Raw genomic sequence first — 24231 nt, 5'->3', positions numbered from 1 at the left:
ACCAAGGGTGCACCTGACCCAGACCAGTGGGAACAGTCATTGGGACTGGGAATGAGGGCCTGTTTCAAGAGTTAGAGGAAGGAGCTCTGAGGGTCCCTGGGCCTCCTCGGGTCCTGAGAGCAGCTATCTTAATAAATGCCTCAGTGCTTTGTCACTGAGTATGGTTTGGTTGTAGCAGATCCACATGTGCTAGTCTAATTGGTTAAGAAAGTTCAGCCTACAGTTTTGTGACACATGTTTTATTTATAGGGGCTTAAAATTTTGGCATATACATGACACAGACATTAAATACACTTTCCATGATAGAAATTATGATATTGTCCACTAAAATGCCTCAATTCCAATCACATAATGCATATGCTAAAATGGTACACCTGGGGAGAAGAGGCCTGAATGGCATTTTTGTTTTCTGTTCTAAGTCACTTCTAAATGCATTGAATTAATAATAATTTAATGTTCAAAAAGCTTTTAATAAACAAATTCAGAGTAAAATTAGTTGAAATATTTATAATATGATTTCATCATTACACAGTATTTTCAATATACAATCAAGATGACACTGCAAAGGAAAAAGAAGGAATCTATTGCACCCACAAGTAGAAAGGCTTTATTTCAGTGATGCTGTTCTGTGTCCATATAAACATTTACACTGTAGTAAACACTAGGTCCTATAGGTAATGCAGCATTATGGGGAAGTGCCCCGTGAGTTCCTCATGCACAGGCTCATCTTGCTGTTGTCCTACCACACAGTTCTCTCAGTCAGTCAGTCTCTCTCTCTCTCTTCCACACATTTCAAGGAGTCGTATTCTTCATCAAGTGCACTCGACATTTACAATTTACACAGCAGGACTCTTCCTGCTTGTTCAGCCACATCTTTTCCTGATGGCGTTTCCATCTTAGTGTCCTGTCAAGTAGTCTTGTGTAGAGTCTGAAGCAAAAGAGTCGGCGTCCTCATTATCTGAGTCCTCACTGCTGTCATCGGCAGCAGGCTCTCCAGTGAGAGCTATGCGAGCATAGTCATCTGTGTCTATGGATTTGCAGAAGTGGATGGCATACTTCAGCTTTTCCTCAAGCACCTGCTTACAGGAATACCTAGGCAGCTTTAGCAGAAAGAAGCATGTGTAGGACTCTGGGAGGAAGTGATCAGGAGGGTTGTATTTATCCAAGACCTGTTGGTAGGGAATATTCGTAAGAGACTGTGGTGAGAATAAGTAAAACCCTGCATTTATTTTACTGTGTTCACATTATCTTTACAGAATCCATATATTTGGCTAGAAATAAAAGTATTAAGAAAATGTAGAATTGAACCAATTTTAGATATATATATATATAAAAAAACTTATCCCTAGGACCAGCAATAAGAGAAGCCAACCATTTTCCATTTTTACCGTGATCTCTGATCATCACCAAGCAGTCACATGAAGGTGACCAATGGAAAAGCCCAACCCATTGTCTCCTACTAGTGTAGGTAAAACCGTCACCTGTCACCTAGCTGACACCAGTCTACGGATGGGGCATGAGACTGGGGTCCACCACTTGACCACCAGAGGACATTCTTTAAGAGCATCACCTATAAATCAAGATACTAGAAAGCAACAAAAATGAATCTTTATTGTTGTTTTGGAAAAACTGTCTGCTATCATAGATGTTCCTGTAAGATGGACATTTTAATAACCTAGTACAGATGTGTCACAAGGGCTATTGCTACCACCATCTCAGAATAAGAAGAGTGCTAGGTCTGGTTTCCCCTTCTCAGTGACCTTAAAAGGTAAACTGAGTTTGTTTAAATCACCAGACCATTGAGTTCTAAGACAAAGCAAATTTGTTCTCAAATGTGTGAGCAATCTCATTTTTCTCTGATAGTAGCTAGCATATTTAAAGACCTATCTGATCCAACGAGAAAATCAAATAAATGCTCTATGAAGTATGTACATTCAAAATCTATATGCTGGTGTTAACAATAGTATGTACTGGTTATGACATAGATACACTCTGCAAAAATAGGCTACAGTGTTCGAGACCTTCAATTGTAAAATTCAAAGACTTCAAATTATAGGAGTTAGGTATTTCCCATTCTCATTGTACAGAATCTATTTTCTCACTGCTCTGGGGCAGAATACACACAAGTCACTTCCACTGATATCAATACAGAGCTCTGTGATCCTGGAGAGGAACCTACCTGGATGACAAAGTCTCTGCCCCGGAAGTCAGCAATGGTCCTGGGCAGCCTTGTCCGGCCCCACACAAAGCGAAGAAAGAGGGAGCGTTCCGTGTTAGAGAAAGATTCCATCACTTCCCAGAACCACTGGACCAAGGATGCAGAAGGCTCAATCCCTTTATATGTTGCCACTGACTTTAAAAGATGCAGTGGGATATCTGGGCTCCCACATACCTAGGAAAAATACCTATTAGAGCAGGCTCACACTTCCATCCTTTTTTTTTTTTTTTTTTTTTTTTTAATTTCAACATGAATCTAATCTAATCTTTTTTTCTAATAAAGTTCCTATAGGACATGTGCACCACGCTAAACCTCAGCATCTAGTGGACAAGCGTGTTGTCATCTCATTCACTATCACAGTCAAGCCTTAGCTTTCCAAATGGAAGGTTTTAAGTAAAAGATCCAATAAGTGGGCTAGTGTATCAAGGCAGCTCTAGACAGCACAAAGCAGCTACATACCATTGTCTCCAGTTCGTATCCAGTGAAAAGAGAGAGAAGGGGTACAGGCACAACTCGAGCCATCCCTTCCCGGACAGCAGCCACTTGTTCATCAAATTCATGGAGTCTTAAAAAACAGAAACAAAAACCAAATCTTCCTTACACATGTACATTTACTGGGCACCTTATTCTGCTGGTACCAAGCTTTACACCCAAGTACTGCTACCACACACACATAGGAGAGGAGTGAGAGGATGGCTCTGGGCAATGCTCTTTATACACAACACTACTGGGAGCTCACTTAAACTGGTGCACCGGACATAACCTCAATGATTAACTGCAGCCACACACACTGTAAGCACTGTCAGATGTCAGTGCTGGGTATGATAGTGCCATACCTCACAGAAGCTATAGTGTCAAGGTACAGGCACACTTGGGTCTGGAGCAGGCTACTCTTGTATTGGCATGGCCCCAACTATATTCCTGTCTGAGGAGCTGACAAAGAAAGTATATAGGGGCACGAAGGCCTGATATCCCTGTGGGGACTGTCCCCTAAATGGGAACATTATATTTACCTCACTATTTTACAGAAGCCTAGAAATTTCAAGTGGGAATAAGCACTTTGAACACAAGTCACCAAATAAAATTCATAACAAAGATCAGCAATAGTTGAAGAAAAATGAGTATATTTTTATATACCATACATCTAAAAAAACCATAAATACCCAAGTAACTATAATCTGCTACTTTTCTTATTAAGTCAAAGCAATAAAGAGACAGATGATCACAAACCTGTAGTTTATTGCCAGCCGGACATATTCTGCACGGTTGTCCAGGGTGATGTGCGTGTGCTTAGAGCTCAGCTGGATATCCTGGCCACTGGCACTTGGCACGGTGAAGGGAAGGCTCATAGCCTCAAATTCCTCTGAAGTGGCTTCATTGTCACGAATGTACATAAGCCCAGGAATAAAATCTTTATCTACCTGTTAAAGAGAAATACAGTATACATGCTAAACCTGGGTTGTTCCCCTATCATAGAGCCCAAGCACAGCCAGTCATATCTAACTTAATCCGAAAAAGAAAAAAAAAAAAAGACTATAGGAAGTACTATACCCAAGGAGCTAAGAAAGATCCAGAGAGTTCTTTAATATACTGCTTTACTGCTGAGAAAATGAATAAATGGTAGGTGACTGATACTACCCAAACCCTAAACCTTAAAGGGCATAAAAAGCAAGGTGGCTCAGGGATATCAGACTGTGCCAGTCCTATCATCTCCCTTCCGGGAACCTGAGGTGTAGCCCAGCTCTGCATATGACCATGATTTCCCTTGTCTATCAAGCTACATCAGTTGCTAAGCAACATAAAGTGTGTATTATACCAACTCTCTCAGATGCACACTTTTCTCTGCTCTAGGAAGAGGTCAGTTACCCATGAATGTTACATCAGATATCTAGAAAAGCCCAAGCCCCTTAACAAGACCCACAGCCCAGATAAATTACCTCACTCAGGTCTGCAATGGTGAGGCTCATCCCAGCCAGCTGCTTCCATACAGGTTCAGCAAGATTCAAACTTAGTGGACTCCCAGTTCGGATGGCAATGCCCAATAACACCCCTGATTGTTTAAAACAGAAAATCAGAATATACTTGGAATAGATGAAAAGTTGCTTTTTGCTTGTTCAAACAGACCTTGGAGTATCACCTGGAGCCTTCTAAACCAGAGCTATCCAAACTGAGGGCTAGCCCCACCTTGAAACATCAGGTCCTGCTCAAAACTCACTTCCTTTTCTTCCTATAACACAAGTTGCTAACTCTTCTTATTCTTTTCATACACAGAATTAAACCACAGTAAGCCAACTCTTGTCCCTTTGATGGCAAAGCAAAGAGATGGCTTCCTCCAAGAAGGTGGATTCTCTGTAAATGGGTAGTGGTAGGGTGAGGAGCCCTGGGACAGCACTCTGCACAGACCTAGACAAAGAATGACAGGCCTACTGCCAATGCCATCTCTCTCCATGCACTCCCGAGTTTCAGGTATGTTTAGAACACAAATGTCATGAGGCATGTCAAAGAAAGCATATAGCATTGAACATATAGTCACATGCTGCCTAAATATAAGTCCCTATAGCTGTACAAAGAATGGTCATAACTTTTGCTAGCTCACCACTATCAAGTCCTAACACTAAGTACAAAATGAACCTTTTCTCTTCCATAATGTTGGAAAACGCATAAAAATCACTGCACATCACTTTCATTGCCAATGTCTCAAAAGCTAAACATAGGTATTTATAATACCCACTTTTGCCTTGAGATAGACAAGCGATGCCACACTAACTTAATCGTGGTATCGACCCTCCACAGCAGTATGACACACAACTGAGGCCCACCTAGGAATCGGAACATGCTGCAGTGCACGGGTGCACGGGTGGCAGGGTTTAATAGGTAACAGTCTCTGTTGGCACCAGACTCATCCCTGCCATTGGGAGTCACAATGAGAAGAGGTGTGAGTCCGTTTTGCAGCTCCTCACAAATCTCTGCTATAGACTCACTGTAGCCACCACCACAGTCGTCCACGGATTCACCTGGAAGGAAAGGAGAATCAGCAACACACAGGCCACCCAGCTCCACCTGCAGAAACAGCACCAGGAGGATGGCATGGCTACTCTCATCCTCTGCATGTGATACCCATGTACTGCTCAGCTTGCTACCCCCAGGCGCCCTCTCCCAAGCAAATAAGTTCTACAGATATGCACAGAAAATCTCACCAACAAACTTGACTTTCCAGACTCGGTGAGGAAGGAGAAGGCTGTCAGGACTGAAGGAACTCATCTTAGCACACATCTGCCCAAAGACAGACTTGGTGCCATCAGGGCCAGCTAACCCACCTTTACTCCGGGAGCGTTTAACCTAGAGAGGAAATGAATGAAAAGCATTAGACACTGGGGCAGCAGAAAACACACAGCCTGGAAGCAGCTGTAGAGAAGCCTGCATAAAAGATCCTCAAATCTCCTCCGCTTCATTCGGTACTCTGAGACCCCCTTTGTAGCTGACTGGCCTGCCCTAACAGCTCATGCACACTTTGGTTCTTTCTACGTTAACACTGACTTCTGCCATAAGCAGGTCCCATAAGGAGGGACCTTACTGTCTCCAGCAAACAAAAACAAATCCCTGGACATAGAAACAGAGGATTTTGCCTAATGGACCCTGCACCCTACTTCCCCACAGCTCCAGTTCTGAGTCAGTAGCAAACTTTGTACCTCCCTTGCCATAGCACCGATGTGCTAGGAACTGATATACACAGATCTCTACTGCAAACACTACACAAAACAAAGCTCTTTAGGCAACTCCACCCTAGGCATCAGGTCATCAGTGACAGATACCACAGCAGCCTAACTGGAATCTGAACAAACACACTTGCAAGCAATGATATACGCCATCATCACTATTCACACAGGGCTGGAGCCAAGGTGGTCTTCATAACTGGCTTGTAACACTGCCTTTGTGTGGATTTTCATACTTGGCTCCATCAATGGCTACAACTCTAACTACCACTACTTCACTACATGGTCCTTCTCATGGTCTGAGACAGAAATGCAGAACTTATACCTATACCAAGGTTCTCTAAAGGCTAAGACCAGCTGTACTACAGCAGTCATGGTAACCGCCTCCCTTTATTCACTGTGCTGACCTGGGTACAACTCTAGTGACTGTACCTGTCACCACTCACTCGCCACACCCATGGTTCTTATCCCAAACTAACACTGGGGAGATCAAACAAAACCTAATGCTGGTATGGACTTGTCTCCTCCTACAGTTTGTAGCCTCAGCTGCTCGATGTAAGAGGATGACAACATGCAAAATTTAAGAAAACTGTCCATCCAAACATAGTTCCATTGTGAGTCCCCCAGCAAAACTTTACCATCTATAGCCAACTTTCAGTGAATTCCAGGTCAAAACTATAGTTCCCTACAGAATGAACTTTTCTCTGTACCACACACCTAGCTACATGTTTACAAAGGCTATTTCCTTTCAACTGCACAGCAACCCTTAAAAGGCTTCATGGTCCCAGAGGAGAGCAGCTCCTGTTATGCTATGGAGATAGCATTGAAGCTGCCACAGGACAGCCTTGGAAAGCACTAACACTGAAGCTCATCTGCCTATGTTTTCTACAAAAAAATGAGCACCATATGACACATTTACAAAACTGACAGTAAAAAAACATATATACAGGTGGTACTTTTTCTGGACAACAGAAGCACAGGTAACTTTAGCTGATGTTACTCTGAACTAATTCTGTAGTGAATTTAAACATGAGTGGTGGTACTATATTCCCAGAACTTAGGAGGCTAAAGTCTGAGGCCAGTTTGAGATATACAGCAAGATCCTGTCTCAACAACGCCCACCCTTCATTTAAAAAAAAAAAAGCTCACACCCCCTCAACCAAAAAAATCATATTCAATGATTTTATAGACATCTATTTTTCAGATTTTCCACATACCAAACAGCACCATTTTCATAACAATTAAAAACTCACCAGGGAGCTCAAGGTCCTACCCCTCCCTGAGAGTCTACTGATAGAGAGTTAATGGTTACTTGGAGCAGAGGGTGTCACTCTCTTCAACAGAAGAACCACAATAACTAGTAAGACGACCTAGGATCCAATAAATAACCCCCATCTGTGCTCATGCAAAAACTTAAAACAAATTCACACAAGTACCACAGGCAGGAAAGTACAGGGGGACTTGTAGGAAAGAAGCAGGTTTCAGCAGCAGGGAGTGGGGTGGGAAGGTGGGGGTATATAAGTGAAAGTATCAGGTAGTGGTGGGGGTTGACTAAAACTCATTATACAAAAGAAAAACCTCCCCAGGAAAATGAGCTGTGTATAGGACTCTCTTGAGTCCCTTCCAGTGGGCAGTATTATCAGTCCTTCCTGAGTCTCATGAAACTACTGCTGAGCACCATCATGACAGGTGTCGACCTCAGGCAGTACGGCCAAGCTGACTCAGCACTGTCACCATGAACTCACCTGAGACTTATTAAGTCTGACATGGTGGAAAACAATTCTATTCCAATGTTTGTGGAGAGCGTTCTACCCTTAGGATATAATACTGCACTAACATGCCCAAGACTGTGGATGATGGAGGCGCCCCAGATGTCAGTCTACACTGTCCACTGTTCTGAGGATGTCTGTGTGCTTTTTGTCAAGCTATCAGTTTTTTCTCATACATATTGGCCATTTTTAAACACAAAAGTAGGGACAGAGAGACAAGCAGGAAACAGGTATTATTGAAAATCTGCAAGGAAAAAGGACAGTAGCAGTAGCAGCAGCAGCAGCAGCAACAACAGCAGCAGCAGCAGCAGCATGCCCACTGCAGAACTCTAGGCTCTAAGCAGTCAGGGGCTCACTGATACCTCCAGCCACGGACATCCCAGTGAGACTCCTGGCTCCAAGGAGCCCGTAGGTCTGTCTAAGACAGGAACTTGACCCAGGAATGAACAGTTTTCCTTTTCTTGTAAACTTTAAAATGCTCGTCATCCAAGGTGGAAAAATAAAAGCTTTTTTTTATGGGCTGAATTAAACAGCCCATTTATTTGTGAAACTAGAGGACCAAATTATAGCTAGCACTAGATACCATGACGTTCATCACTAGAGACACCAGTTCCACCAATGTGGTCACATGTGCTGTCCAACAAAGGACAAGAGTTTGATCTCTTAACCCAAAATGCCCCCAAGTACAATTCAGAAAAAAAACTCTCGTCATGTCATCACCATCAGGATAAAAATCATGTGTTAATACAAAGGTTCAGTAACAAAGAATTTGTTCTTCATGGATCTCTGTTTCTGATCCGAGAGGCGAGGCTAATTTCATTTGCGTATTAAATGTCAAATGCCATGCACTATCATAATCATTGACTGACTGGGATTCCTCTGGGTTTTTAATTAAAAATTTCAAAGCATAAGTTTATGTGTATTTAGAAGCAGTGTTGATTCAGAAATGGACTGATTTTCCCCTTTTTTCACGAGACTATGTTAGCAATATTGGGTTATTAAACTGGAAAACTCTCAGAGTCAGGAGGTTACAAGGCTCACAGGAATGTGAACTGTTACATGTAAAAAACTCAGCAATTTACAAGAGTGACTTAGCTTTGTGTATAACAAATATACAAAGGCCACATAGAAGAGTGGCTATTATGACCTTGTGAGGAAAATATGGCTGCTTCTTACTTTACCTTTTAAAAACTTCTCTGTGCTTTTGGTGTATGCCAAGTAAATTTTTTTTTTAATTTTCATACAAACAACCCCTAAATCTTCTGCATCACAGAATACTACATACAGAAAGCCTGCTCCATAAGCCCATGAGTGCTGCCATCCCCCAAGACTGCAGGGACAGCACTTGTACCATGAAAGTATCACTTGTACAACTGTCAGATAGAGAGAGCGTGAGCTACCTGGATGCGGTTCAGCTCCACCACAGGCCCATGCTGGCGATCTCGAACCATAGTTGCTTGTACTACCTTCCTGAAAGCTGCTTCCTGAAACAAGAAAAAACAGAGTTTAGAGGCTGAAATAGAAATCATCATGTCTGAGAACCATGCCGCTGTTTTATATAGTCTATTTCTGAAAGTCAGATTTCCCTGAGAACAGAAAATGGCTCCTTTTCTGTTGAGTCAAGGATCTATCTCATGGATTCAGCCAGACCTGGGGTAGGGAATACACTGTAAGCATACACTGCAAGACACCAGGGTGAAGAGAGCCAGGGCAGAGTTGGCATGACAGTAAGAATCTGGGCATCATCCAGGAAGGGACACTTGGGGGGTATTCAAAGGAAACAGTGGTCTCACGCCTCTTTGTTCAGGTGAAGCAGTGCCCTCTTTTCAGAGCTACGGACGGGGAGACCTGCAGAAGCACAAAGGCCTCCTATAGATCCTAAGCCCCTCTCCCAGATCAGACTCTAGAGAATTCAAACCCGAGACAGCAGAAGCAGCATATTAAGCAATCCCAGGAAGCACTAAAGGTAGGAGATTCCAGTTTATTTGTAGAAAAATATCTACCATCATGGTCCATGTACAGCCTCAACTCTACTTGCCTTCCAGCATGCCCCTGCTCCTTCCTCAGAGCATTTTCCGACTCTGAATCCCTGGTTGCCCAGCTCCCCTCTAGTGATAACTGTTGGCGTGGCTTTGATTTGTTTGTTTTTAAGAGAAGGCCTTATAACTCCTGTAATCAGCCTATACTAGCTATAAACTCATATGTAACCTAGGATGGTTTCATAGTCACAATTCTCCTGCCTCCACCTTTCAAATCCACACCACCTGCTCCTCTGAATCAGGGGCACTAAGACCTCATACCTGTGCACTGTCTCCTCTCACTCCCATCCAGTGACTGTCAATCAAAGGCTGCTCAGCTCAGAGCCCTTCCCACATCCACTATATGCTGCCCTCCACTGTTACTGCCTCAGTGCAGGCTCTCTGACACCACTGTCCACATGGCCCCATGATTAACTTAGTGGAAGCTCATCCCACAGGTGCTTGCAGCCCGTAGGAGGTGTACTCACACTACCTCATATTGGATGCAACCTGTCTATATGTTCTTCCCTCTCTACAAGAAAAGACCCTTTTCTTCTTTGCTGCCTACTGTCCCCTCTTCTTTGAAGGGTAAGATAAAGTGAAGATGATAGAATCAACTTTGCCATTTTTTAACTACTGGAAAAATAGTTGAAATTAGGTTTCCTCTTGAATCTATTATCAGAGAGAACATCTTCCCTTAGATACCGTCTTTATTGCTCAGGACCCTCAGGCACAGTGGAGATAAGGTATACACAGCCCTCCTGTTCAGTACAACAAAGCCCACCCTAAAAGAGAGTAACTGTTTGGACATCACTGTAAAACAATGATGTTTATTTTATTTTAGCAGTAAGAATAAGACTATACTCTTTGATAACATATGTTAAGAATCACAGACCTTCTAGGTGGAGAGATCTTTAACTCGCCTTCTGTGTTCCCATACCTGCTATGTAATGCTGAGTCCTCTCTAGGATCACATTAAGCTTCCCACCAGAAATACAACAGCTTAATCTTTTACTTTCCAGCCAGGGAAGCTCTGATTAATGAAAACGTCAATGGGTAAAAACCCATCCCATGCCAAAATCCCTGACTGCCTATTTCCTGCCCCTGTTAAATCCTCTCTCAGCAAGGAATCTCTACCTACACAACCTGGTACAGAGCTTCTCTCTAAGCTCCCAACCCTCTGCTGGTCATAATAGGAGAAGAAATTACCTAAGAACTTTTTCCCTCCTGTGTCAGTGGAACTGACCAAAAACCTTCAAGGTCAGGTTGGCAGAGAAAACCATGTGCTCGAGGCTTGGCTTCATGGCTGTTTTTTATGAATATGTTTGAGTATTTAGAAATAGCTGGCATGTAGGAGACACTCAAAGACCACTTGCTGAATGAACAGTCTGTTCTACAGTCCCAGAATACAGATTTTTGTTGAGTGAAAGTTTACAGATAGCCACAGTGATCCTGTCCTACAGACTGCTACAAAATACCTTGCCCTGAGATATTAAGATCCCACGGAGTGTGTCAAACCCAACTGAAGGCCCGAGTCCAGTTTCATCAAGAGAGCCCTCTAGGTCAAACATGGGGATGCAGGGACAAAAGAGCTCTGAGATGTGATGCAACAGCAGCAGTCGGTTCCGTAGAGCGATGATGGGGATCTCTTGTAAATGGTTGTACTCCATGGGTACCTGAAACACCACAGTTTCATTGAGTCCATTAAGTAGCAAAGCACAGAAAGCCAAAAAACAGCACTATGATTTCTGAGAGTAGTCTGTAAAATTCATCATGTTCTTTCTAGCTCATCTGATCACTTAAGATAAATAAGCATCAAAGAATGTTACAAATATTAGTTTGCAGAAATAAGTTTACCAAGAAACGTGTAGGCCACATATACAGTTAATTACCTTATATAGTTACAAAATGTAAAGAAGGCAATACATTGTTGGACAAATGATGGTTGGTACGAGTATTAAGGCTATTTTTCACTCCCTTTGTTTTTGTTTTGTTTTGTTTTGTTTTTGCTGTGCTGGGGATTGAACCCAGGACCTCCTTGTGCATGCCAAGCAAGTAAGCACTCTATCATTGAGTTATCTCCCAGCTCAATAGTACAGTTCTTAATAGCAGCGTTTCATGTACTATAAACTGAACTGTTATCATTGAAACACCTCTGTAAATATATAATGAAAAAATGAGCCATCTTTGGCTGTACCTGCATGATAGTTAGTTAGCTGTCACAATGTGCCCCAATTCTAGCATACCTATCCAGCTAGCACTGACCTGTGCAGGGAGCTTGCCGGCGCTCGCTGGCTTGCTGGTTGACCAGGCAAGGGTGTGTGCAGAACCACAGGCCACTCGATTAACCTTCTTACCCTGAAGGGCAGCTACCAATCGTGGTCTCTGAATAGCATTTGTTGTTCCATCTCCTAGCTGCCCCTCATCATTGTCACCCCATGTGTAAACTTCACCTAAAAAAGTAAATGTAATGAACTTAGGTTGCAGGAGCAGTGAGTGCACAATTCCAGTGTCCTCCCATCACAACAGCAGTACTTACTACCCTTCTGTTTTGTCTTAATGCTCACCTCTCTAAGCACCAGCTTCTCGATGTGAACACACAGTGATCAATCATGTAGCTAAAGAGGTTAAGGACCCTTCCCAGGACTCTCTACGACACCTGTCAGCCAAAACTCTAGTCTGGTCTGGTTTATTAGCTCTCTGGACCAGATATGTACAGCAGCATTTCTCCACAGAACAAGTAAGATGAACCTTAGGGAAATGTTCCTAACAACCTAGACAGCTCCTGAATGCTAGACAGATGAAGAAAAGTCAATCTGTAAGATGAACAAAATCCATATGTTCTAAAGACATGTATCCTTCCCTAGTTATTCATAATCTAGGCATAGGCTTCATCATTCATAAAATTCATTTTATTTTCTGGGTCCATACTGGACCTAAACTGTGAAGTACCATCATAAAAAAGATTGGTCTAAATGAAAGGTCATACACTGAGCAGACCAGATATGAGGCTTTTGCTCTCTGGCAACATCAAATGCAGTCTCCTCAGGGTCGATCATTCAGCCACTAGGTATCACTTTCTCAAATAAGATGTCTGTGTGATAAAGAGAAATATGCTATGTCTTGCCTCTTCCTGTTATAAATTCAGAATTCAGTTATAAAGTCAGAGGGTGAGTGACTGACCATGGTCCTCAGAAGGCATCTCTGCAAAGGTCCACACAGGTAAGCGAGGCACTGAGGGTGAGGAAAGGAAGCCTCCCTACTGGGATAACCCATTGCATCTACCGTGTGTCTGTGTGGCAGCCTATGACAAAGCAAGAACCCACAGAGGGGAGGACAAAAAGAATTGTAGGGTAACCAAGAGTGACTAAACTATTATAGAAATGATACAAGGATCCGGGTTTATCTCTAAAAGAGAAAGAAGTTATGTGTGTGGAAAGCAAACAAGCCAGAAGTAACCCTGTGGTGCTGAATGAAACTAGGGTGCATGTGTAAATGCAGCCTTCAACCACAGACACAAAGTGCGAGGATGTGTGCCTTTAATAGACATGTTTCCTAGCTCCAATCAATAAGGTGACCTAGACAGCATGGATCCCTATTTCAATGATCATAATCATCATCTGAATCTTTTACATGTTATTCTCTAAACAAACAAGAGTTCCTAAGGAAACAGCCAAGTGAAGGCTCAGAAACATGAAAGATGGAGTGGGACCATCTTTTATCCCAAGAAGCATTTATTAGTAATGAGGCTTATAAGAAGATACAAACTAGCCAAACAGGACATAATTTGAACATCAATATAACTAAGAGATTTAGTGGAATCCAAGTTTATCACTAAAAGAGAAAGGAGTTGTAAATGTAGACAGAGAAAAGGCCAGAATAAAAGATGTCTATCTGGTACTGAACTATGTCAGGAAGCCATGGGTCCCACACAGACACAACTAAATGATTCAACTCTCAGTACCACCCAGGACAAATGATAACAAATAAATAAGCTAAGAAAATACTGGATGAGAAAAGGGACATTCAAGTAGATTTTTTATTTTTTTCATACAAATACTTAGTAAATACAAAACATATCCACAGAGGGAAATCGCGGCAGACATAGACTTAAGCAAGTAGTTGGTGGTGGTAACACGAGTGATGGGACAAAACAAAAACTCCTGAGAGTTACTTGAAAGGAAGACTTAAGAACAAAGGCAGAAAGCCTTTAATCCCAGCACTCGGGAGGCAGAGGCAGGCGGATTTCTAAGTTCGAGGCCAGCCTGGTCTACAAAGTGAGTTCCAGGACAGTCAAGGCTACACAGAGAAATCCTGTCTTGAAAAAAAACAAAAGCAAAAACAAAAAAACAAAACAAAAGAACAAAATCAGAGAGCCAGTTTCCACATTCCCAGACCCTGTCTTTTTGTATGTAGAAGTCTGAATTTTTTTTCTCCAGACCCCAAAACCCTCTACCCACCCCATTCTGGGCTCTGGTACTCAGTGTGTCCAATATCTAGGCATACTAGGCCTGGTATCTCAGCATCACAGGCATCCTGGTTCTACAGCACCCATGTTGAGCTTCCTGCAGATGTCAGCCCCCTTGGTCCCCTCAAGCCTTCTCAGAGTCAAAGACGCCTAAGTCCTAACCTGAAGAACTCCTGGATCCAAAATGTCCAGCCTTCCTGGATCCCAAAAATCTAACCCAGGGCTCTCAACACCCATCTTTTGGGAATCCAGCACTATAACGAAAAATAAAGGAACTTCAGCACCCAGAACAACACTCCAGCCTCCAAGAGCCTGAGGACACACAACTCCAAGGCCCCTCCAAAGTTTCTTCCTCAGTTTTTTAGGCTCTCAAGGAACTTCCTGATTGCAGCTCAGCTTAACTGCTGATCACACAAAGGTTGACTCCAAGTGGGTAGTGGCTGTGGATGCTACTACAAATGGGTGGCCCAGCACTAAGCTCGACAGGACCACAGTACATTAGCAGGTGGTTGCAGTAGTTCCCAGGACCAGGTACAGCACTGCATTCAAAGCCCAACTGCTAGTGCTGCTCAAAGTGGTGCTGGTGGTCTTGGTAGCAGATGGTGCTGAAGCACTGTGGACAACCATCTATCTCCTCACCCCCAGTGTGCACTTGCTTGACCACTTTCACTATCCTCTACCTTCTCCAGAGAGCTACTGCTGTGCCTAGTTTGCAGCCTGATTGGAGGTGTCACTAGCCTGGACATGAGAGCCCTTGGGTGCATGGGTACTGCTCTTTTTCTGTACGTACTCAGAGTGTGCTTGTCTCTGGTACTGGTGCTGGGCACCTTTACCACCATCAAAGGCTGGGTTGAAGACACCAGGAGGTGCTAGATTCCTTCCTAGATCTTGTGAGGAATATTTCCTCCTCCAATCTGGTGTTTGCTGCATTCCACTCTTAAGCTACCTCATCTGTACACAGAGACAGAGATCAATATCTATAGTACAGCAAGCTGCCACCTGTACACGAAGAGAGATCAAGGCAGCCAGTTTCCAGCTGGGACACGAGGTAGAGCATAAACATTTTGGACTTGGTACTGTTTGCCAACATCTTCGGTGTAGCCCTGAAGAAGCTGGGGCCTGATGGCAAACTGCTCATTCCTTTCTTCAAGCTTTCAATGATGCCACCATGTGGTAGGCTCCCATGGACATTTTGTCCCTTGTGGCCAGCAAGATTGTGGAGAAATACATTTGGCAACACTTCATGAGCCTCAGTGTTCTAAACTGCCTGCTGGGCCACACCATCCACAAGTATGATGGCTACAGACTACAGTAAGAATCTTCACTGGGATGGACAATGTTCACCTGGCACAACCCAAGCCCCAGACCCCAGAGGAAACCAGCTATCAGCACAGACCACAGTATACAAACAGTTCAGGCACACAGAGCCCCACTCAGCATCTGAGGAAGAAAAGAGGCCTGTCAGGATAGAGTTCCCAGATACCAAGGACTGACCCACAGGATGCCTGTCTGAGGACAGTATCTCAGGCCTTTCTGCAAAGCCATACAACACAACATATTCATGAGGGTAACATAGAAGACTGACGATGAGGGAAATCAAACCCTGCCCTCAGTCTCTAGAACTACAATTCAAATTATGTGAGATAAACTTAGAGTTACAGGCCTCAGCTCTGTAACGTCAGGCTTGAACCTACCATCCTCTGTGCAACACACACAGTGCAGGGAGCCAGTGGCAATAGCAATGACTTTCTTCCCCTGCAGTCCTTGAACCTGCCGAGGTCTTCGAACATGGTCATCAGATCCATGGCCCAGCCGGTGATAATCACCTTTTCCCCTGCATTAAAGGAAAACACACAACTTACTGAGCTACAGTCACCTGTCTTCCACCCTGCTACCCTCCATGCAGCTACTCGAGTGGTATAAGCGCTACACTCCAGCACCCAAATCACAGCCTGTCACAGAAGTTAACAAGAAGGCAATTAAAATCGTTTCAATGGTTTTAGGGGCTGGAGAGATGGCTCAACAATCAAGAGAACCTGCTGTTCTTCAAGTAGACCCAGTTGACATGATAAATCACTATCATGGCTAAATTAAGATCCAAGGGGACATAATGGCTTTTCTGGCATCTATGGGCACCAGGCATGCAAATAGTACACAGACATACATGCAGGCAAAGTGCCCAAACAAAATTACACCTTTAAATATGGTATTCGTGGGATTACACAGTCTGACATACCATGTATAAACAGCTCCAGACTTGGTAAGAGCGACAGAAAACTGAGATCCACATTCCACTTTAACTACTCCAAGGCCAGTGAGAGAATCAATCTAGAAAGGAAAAAGGCTCAATCAGGCAGACTTCATCAAGGTCACTGCTGACTGTTGCAATCACATTGAGTCTTAACCAAATCTAGTAAAAACTCTGAAAATCTGTACTCACATAGAATATTTAATACAATATTAACATCTAATCTAATCAAAGTTAGCTTCAGTAAGGAAGCAGAAACATGCTAGATACAGTAAGGACTAGGACATGTTACCAGGTGAAGTCTAAAGTCTTCTCTCCTGGGAATGACACCATAGTACCAGTGTCCAATAATAAGCTCTGTCCTTTTCCTCACAGACCCCGAGACTCACAAGGAAGCAGTTAAAGACAGCAGGGGAGATATGGGCAGGGGCACTGGGGTCCTGAACCTCTGATCAGGTCAACATAATTAACACACCCTCAGTTGGCAATCCTATGACCTGCTATGACCCCACAGACACCCAGTGTCTGCCCTCTACATCCCATGTCCAGGATCCTGTCAGGCCTCACTTTCTGGTCATTGCTTCTCCTCCAAACTCCAGCAAACTTTGCTTCGTGTGGTATCTGTGTATGCTTTCCTACTTAATTACCCATATTTAATTTTATAATTAACTAAAACCTCATTCTCTTAACTAGTCTGTCTGGATCTCTCGCCCTGTCGCAGTGCCATCAGTAACACCATCCTCCAGAGTTTTTCATGTTCAACATCTTAATATTCAAATGTGTGTCCAATCATTTTCCCTCATAAAAATAGAAATCCTGAACAACTTATAATGAGGTTACAATATACCTGTACTAGAAAATGGAAAGGACTACAGGAGGTGACAGAAATGGGTGCCACCCTGAGATAAATACTGAGCATTCTGTGTGAGTGAAGCAGTGGATTTTCATTTAATTTTTTTTTTTTCTTTTAGAGTCTCATATAGTTAAGCTGTGAATTTACAACCTGGAGTACTGTGATTATGGCATGTACTCACTGTGAATTTTCACTTTAAAAACTCAAACTGACTTAGACTAAAAGAGTCATTCTGGAATCAATAGCAATTGCAATGAGAAGCACAGCTCTAAAACAAAAGCTATGTAGTTGGACCTAGGTCCCTCGTATGAAGGGCCTCTGGTATGAACCACTTGGTCTGACTCTGCCCCAGGATGCCTGTGTCCCAAGACTCTCTGTTCCACATCTGTACAGTAAGAAAGACACTGAGCATATACAAGTCCTAGTCTTCTTTCATAGTACCATAATCACATACTGTGGGGCACAGAGAAAAATTATCTAGTACCCTGATCTAATATGATCTAGACTCATTGCTCCTCTCAATCTCTATAGCCACTTACCAAAGACAGTCAGATCACCTGACAGCTTTAAGAAATTACTGAGTGACCCTCAGCACAGGTAGACCCTTAACCCTAATAACTTGGCAACACATAGCCTCTTCTTTTTGCTTGAGATCCATCATATCAACTAAATGCAAGCTCTAGTCTATATCCTACATTAGATGTCCTCTATTTATCACTGTAAACTGAAGTAAGTGGGACCCATGTTAGTTCGGCATGTCAAGCAGATATACACACTAGACAAAACCACAGGCTCTTTGAAACGCATCTGGATTACATGCCGTTCCTAAGTCAACACAAACAGCACCTAAGGTATCCAAATGGCGCCTCTGGTCACTTTTTACTCCAGTGCACCCCCTGCAATGAACAGAATGCTCCTAAGAAGTACACTGAAGGAAAAGAAACCGGAGATCTGGGACGCATAAATCGAAAATACCTTCATGGGCACTTTGCAACCATCACTGCCTCCTCTGCCGAGCTTGCCATAGTCTCCATCTCCCCAGGACCAGACAGTATCGTCATCAGTGAGGCACAGTGTCTGGGCATCACCACTGCCACACGCAATGTCTATGACACGATGGCCCTGTAGTGCTTCCACCTTCAGGAAAAATAAATGCAGGGTTCAGCTGACAGTAACTAATGATCACTAAAAAAAGGCTTAATAATAATAGTGTTACTACTTTATGAATGCTTAAGACTTTACAAAAAAAAGTTTAATAATTATTTAAGGTAGAAATGCATTCCTCTCTATATGAACAATATAAATTTATATTTATATGAAAATGTAAATCTGAACTGTAGAAAGCAGGCATCAGAGTTGCAGTGAGTCAACTGTGACCACCATGAAGACTGATCATTCAATCCTTTACAAGGAGTGTGCATGTACCAAAACAATTTATTTCCATCAATAAAAAAACATACTTATAAATGGTAAACCTATGACTACTAGATTGTAACACCAGAGACAAACTGCCCCTATCCCATGTCAACACTACAGCATGAGCAGACACTTGAGCCTGGGCCTGGGCATTTAAACCCAGTACCTTCTCACCAGTTTTGGCTTTAACTGGTCCTCACTGTCACTGTGCCCCAGGCGGCCATATCGGCCTTTGCCCCATGTGTAGAGGTCTCCAGCTGCTGTGACACAGGCACTATGGGCTCCACCAGCAGCAACATCAACTACTTCAATTCCTCTCAGGGATTCAATCACACGAGGGCGGTCACAGGGACTGTAAAAAAAAATACAACAGATATTACTAAAATATTCTTATTCTTACATATTTTAAACTTTAAACATTTGTTTAAATTTAAACATTTGTGTTACTTATTTATTCAGCATGTGCCTCTAAATGTTCTCTCAGTTAAGTGATTATAAAGTCAATAAAAAAAATCACTTAATGATTCTGAAATCAAAATTTAATGATTTCTATCTATCTATCTATCTATCTACCTACCTACCTTTACACAGGGTAGCTGAAAGCCAGAGTAGGCTTTCACAGTTTCAAACCAGACCCATGATATGTTTTTACAAGGCCTATGAGCCAGTGAATATTTTGTTTGCAAATAGATAGATAGGTGTGAGAGTGTGTGTGTGTGTGTGTGTGTGTGTGTGTGTGTGTGTTGCCTGGCTCTTACTCGGTCTGCTCAACATACTATATGTCTATCTGTTCTTTCTATATTGACTCAATTTCTAGTGTGGACCCAATATTAAGAATTCTGGCATAAATGCCATTTGATCATATAGTACTATTCTTTTGTAACTATTGGATTTGATTTCTTAAGATTTTAAGAATTATTTTGAGTCTTGTTTTGATAAAGGTAAAGTCTTTTAAAAAAATAATGAGTTGGGGTATAAGGCTAGCTTGGTGGTTGAAAATTTGTTCAACATCCTAAAGGCCTCCAAACAAAAAGAACAAACAAACAAACAAAAATCCAAAATGGGTTTAGTGATACACACCTGCAATGTCAGGAGGCTAGGCAGGAAGATCATAGGTTTGAGGCCAGCCCAAGTAATTTTAAATAGCAAAATCCTGACTCCCAAAACAAAAAGATATCAGGGAGACTTCTCCTTTCTCTTGAAGGTTTTGAAAAATTAGGTTACATTACATCAGAAATCACCAGCCATTTGGTTTGTGAAATGTATTTTCAAAAACTTAGTTTTTGAGTCTGTGGAATGTTGGGTTTTTGTTTTTGCGTTTGTCCAATTCTTCTAAAAAGTCATCTTTGTTGCTTTAGAGCTGTTTATTAAACTGTGATTTCTGCTGATTGAAACAGGGCCCAGCATGCAGTCCTCAAGTGCCAAGAGTAACCCACATGGCAGCCTGGCTAACATGGGACCTCTATCCTGCCTCAGCCAAGTACCTTGATTACAGAAAAACACAATCACACTAGATTGCTACTTCTAGGTTTTTTTGTTTTCTCTTTTCTGTGGCAGATGTTTTGTTGTTTTAATTTTAAAGATCTATTTTATTTTGGTGGTCCTAGAGAGCACCAGGCCTGAGGTAAGAAAGCTGGGAAGGTGGACTTAACCACTAAGCTACATCCCCAGCTTTACTTTGTGATCTTTTGATACCTGCCAATTATGCACGAAAATACTTCATCTCCAAAATTCCTGTGAACTGAAATCTCTTCACCATCAGTCTTGATAGAAGTTTTGCTAACTGTATTTACCTCCAAGAACCAGTCTTCCTCTCTATTTTCCTACTTTGTTCTTTCTGGCTTTCTGTATTAAGGATTCTGACCCTTTTTTCTGTTGAGTACTCTGTCCTTCCTCCAACAGGAATTCCTATATTATAGTGTATACATCCTGAAGTTACGGTTTTGTACCAGTTTTGCTACTGTCTTTAAAAGACACACTTCACATTATAAGTTTCCTTCAAAGTACTGCTTTTGCTAGATTTCACACGTTAGTAAATCAATTTCACGTTCGTTCTGTTTAAAATTATTTAGCATTTGATTTTTCACTCATTCTTTGATCTATCAGTTTTTCTGATGTTTTAATTGCTTTTCTACCTCTTGGCTAAGATTGAGTATAGAAATGTATTACTTGCTTTCCAAGTATTAGGGGATGATTTTCAGATTTGCTATTGATTTCCAATTTAATGTCCTTGTAGACAAGAAAATAAGCTTTGTATGAACTTAAATCCTTTTGCTATGTAAAATCTGCTATTTGGCATAGTCTACATTTACATTTGAAGGTGTTCCATGTACACATGAAAGGATTAGTATTTTGTCACAGTATTCTCAAAATGTTAATTAGGTCATTTGTAGTTACCCAATTTTTAAAGTATTTCATACTTTTTTATCTACTACTAAAGGAAGATACTGATAACCATGGCCATGGGGATTTGTCTCATTTATCCTTGCAGTTATAGCAGTTCTTACAAGTATGCCCGTGAAAGGCCCTCAGAGGCAAGTTTTGGATTCCCTGGAACTGGAATTACAATGGTTGTGAGGCACTGTGTGAATGCTAGGGATTAAACCTGGCTTTGATCTCTGCAAGAGCAGCCAGTAGTTTTAAGGGCTGAGCCATCCCTCTAGCTCCATAGTTGGAGCATATTAGTCTCATCAGTGTCTACTAAGCTTACTATTTGCTCTGTGTCCTTAATGACCTGAAGAAGTACTTCATCATGAAGAAACACTTTAGTCCCTGTCAATATTCTTTTCTGTGAAAAAATACTGTATACAATATTAATATAAATATTGTGCATTGGTTTGTTTGGGACTAGTATTAGCATAGTACACATTTTTCCATCATTTTGACTTTGGTTTATTTTGAGTGTGTACAGTGATCATGGGCATGTGTGGGTATGGAGACCAAAGGACAATCTTAGTTGATCCTCAGAGGACATCACCTTTTTTGTGAGGCAGCATCTTTCACTGACTTGAAACTTGTCCAGTTTGCTGGGCTGACTGGGCCACTGAGCGCCTTAGGGTTCTGACTGTCTCTGCCTCCTGAGTTAGACATGTATGCCACCATGCCTTTTTTTTTTTTTTTTTTAAATTACGGGATCAGGGAGTCAAGCTCAGGTCCCCAAGTCAAAACAGACTAAGCCATCTCCCCAGACCAGAGTCTGACTTCTGAGTGTTAAATCATTACACCTGATATAAACATACTAGGTTTAAGATCTCACCTTGCTGTTTGTTTTCTAGATGACTGTGTTTTCTGATGTCACACCTACTGCACTACTTTATTATAGTTTCTTACTCCTTTAAATATGCCTTTAATATGACCCGTCCCAACTTCTTTTGAAATTCTACTGTCAGTATAGCTTGGTGCTATCTTTATATTCCTCCTCATGTTTCTTTTGCTTGGGATTCTTTAAGTTACTGCACCTATGAGTTTATAGCTGTCAATTTGGAGTTTCAGGTATTTTTAAAATCTCTCCTTGTCCTCCTTTAAATGTTTTAACTACGAATACATTAAATATGGTATTGTCCCATAGTTCACTAGTGCTCTGTGAGCTGTACATTCCTTTATTCCCTTGGCCTTTTCACTCTGGATATTTTCTATGGTTATGTCTTCCATTTCTCTGGTCTTTTTTTCTACAACATCTATTCAGGCATTAATTCCATAAAATTCATTTTTCCTTTCTGTGAACATATTCTTCATCGTTAAGATTTTGATTTAAATAAATTTTAGGCTCTATTTAACATGCTCAAGCTTTTACTTGTTTATTAACAACATGGTATGTGGTTAAAATAAAAACATTCTATCACTGTGTCATTTCTGAACCAGTTTTGACTGACTAGTTTTTCTCCTCATATAGGTGTATCTCTTGTTCTTCTGCATACATGCAATTTTTGAGTGGCTACAGATTCATTATAAAGTTTACCTTGATAAGGGTTTATTTATAGTCACAAAAATGATGGAACTTAAAAAAATGATGGAATTTTGAGCTCTATTATTTAGAAAAATGGTTTCATTTTTTAAGTTTTGGAAAAGGAATCATACTAGTAGTATATGGTTCATTGTTTCTCCTGTTAATGGGCACTTATATATTTATTGGTATGAGTGTTTTGCTTGCATGTAAGTGGACAGTATGTGTGCAGTACTCACAAAGGTCATAACATCCTGGAATTGGAATTACAAATGGTAATCTAAGTCATCTCTCTAATTTTTTGTTATTCCTTTCTGTATGAGGTTTCCGGGAGCTCTCTCTCTCTTCTCTGTGAGCACCAAGGAAGTTTCTTTCAATCATTTGGTGTGGTTTCTTAGGCTTTATATATGACTGCCTTACTGGGTTCCACGGTCTCTGGGGTCTCTTTGTCCATACAGCTCTCTCCTCTATGGTGCTCCGCAGAGTCTACCTCTTTTGACCTCCTTAGATTTCCAGTTCTCTCCTCTCTAAACTACAGGATTTTGTCACTGACTGCCAGGGTCTCACCTTCCTACTAATGACTTGGGAACTGTCTCATGATATACTGGAGAAACTTTCTGAACTAGCCTTGTTTGTTTCCTGCTTCTCAGGAAATTCTATATTGCTATCTGATATTCAGTGTATTTTGTGGCGTTTTTTAGTTAACTCTAAGATACATTTCCATTTCTACTTTGGGTAGTAGGTGCAATAAATTTTTTAAAAAACAACTGAGTGTGGTTCCTTTGTTTGAAGAATGGTACCTTCTCTATTATTCATCCCATCTGTTCTATACTCATAGTTTTGGTTCCATGTAATAATACCCAAAATGCCAATGTGATTCACTGGACAGGAACAAGGTGTTCAAAAGGATGCTTAGTAGCCGGGCGTGGTGGCGCACGCCTTTAATCCCAGCACTCGGGAGGCAGAGGCAGGCGGATTTCTGAGTTCGAGGCCAGCCTGGTCTACAAAGTGAGTTCCAGGACAGCTAGAGCTATACAGAGAAACCCTGTCTCGAAAAAACCAAAAAAAAAAAAAAAAAAAAGGATGCTTAGTATTCATAAAATCTGAAGTAAAAACCTCAAGACTTAATGTTTCCCTCCTAGTACAGGAGTCCTATGGGTAAGCCCACATACAGTGACATGTGAACCAATTTCTGACAAATAAGTCATGAACATTCCTGATCTGAGCAGGTTATTGCACATGTGCTAAAATACAAAGACCAATACAGTGTGTCAGCATTAAAGCAAACCAAAGAGATTGAAACTGGTATTTTCACACAATACCTTCTGTTGCCATGTCCCAACTTCCCATCTTCTGCCTCACCCCAAGAGTAAACTTCGCCTTCTGAAGAGAGAGCAAGGCAATGCTTTCCTCCTGAGTTCACAGCAACTTTCTTAATGAACACATGCTGAATGGACTCCAGTAACGTTGGAGTAGACACTGACTCTGTCCCTCCAATTCCCAGTCTTCCACCGGCACCATAGCCAGTAGCATAGAGCTAAGATGAGAAAACAGAAATACTCCTGTATTTAGTAGTTACCGCAAA

General features: G+C 41.8%; 1 protein-coding gene across 4 annotated transcripts in view; it reads right to left on the bottom strand.

The window, feature by feature from the left end:
- Positions 1-223: 223 nt before the first annotated feature.
- LOC110297519 (E3 ubiquitin-protein ligase HERC2) overlaps positions 224-24231 on the bottom strand; it is a 171722-nt gene continuing 147714 nt past the window's right edge. For all 4 annotated transcript variants that reach the window (XM_021166289.2, XM_029479794.1, XM_029479793.1 and 1 more), the window contains 15 exons: positions 23969-24183; positions 18878-19055; positions 18263-18424; positions 16423-16514; positions 15881-16020; positions 11984-12171; positions 11197-11394; positions 9101-9184; positions 5416-5557; positions 5038-5232; positions 4156-4268; positions 3449-3639; positions 2678-2783; positions 2180-2392; positions 224-1169 (listed from right to left, as the gene is read on the bottom strand). In XM_021166289.2, coding sequence (XP_021021948.1) covers positions 897-1169; positions 2180-2392; positions 2678-2783; positions 3449-3639; positions 4156-4268; positions 5038-5232; positions 5416-5557; positions 9101-9184; positions 11197-11394; positions 11984-12171; positions 15881-16020; positions 16423-16514; positions 18263-18424; positions 18878-19055; positions 23969-24183 — 2490 coding nt within the window. In that variant the 3' untranslated portion in view covers positions 224-896. The remainder of the gene's footprint in view (positions 1170-2179; positions 2393-2677; positions 2784-3448; positions 3640-4155; positions 4269-5037; positions 5233-5415; positions 5558-9100; positions 9185-11196; positions 11395-11983; positions 12172-15880; positions 16021-16422; positions 16515-18262; positions 18425-18877; positions 19056-23968; positions 24184-24231) is intronic.

This window comes from Mus caroli, chromosome 7 (genome assembly GCF_900094665.2).
Source record: "Mus caroli chromosome 7, CAROLI_EIJ_v1.1, whole genome shotgun sequence".
Classification (NCBI taxonomy): domain Eukaryota; kingdom Metazoa; phylum Chordata; class Mammalia; order Rodentia; family Muridae; genus Mus; species Mus caroli.
Note: the sequence above shows the minus strand (reverse complement) of the source record. Positions and strands in the feature narration are given on the sequence as shown.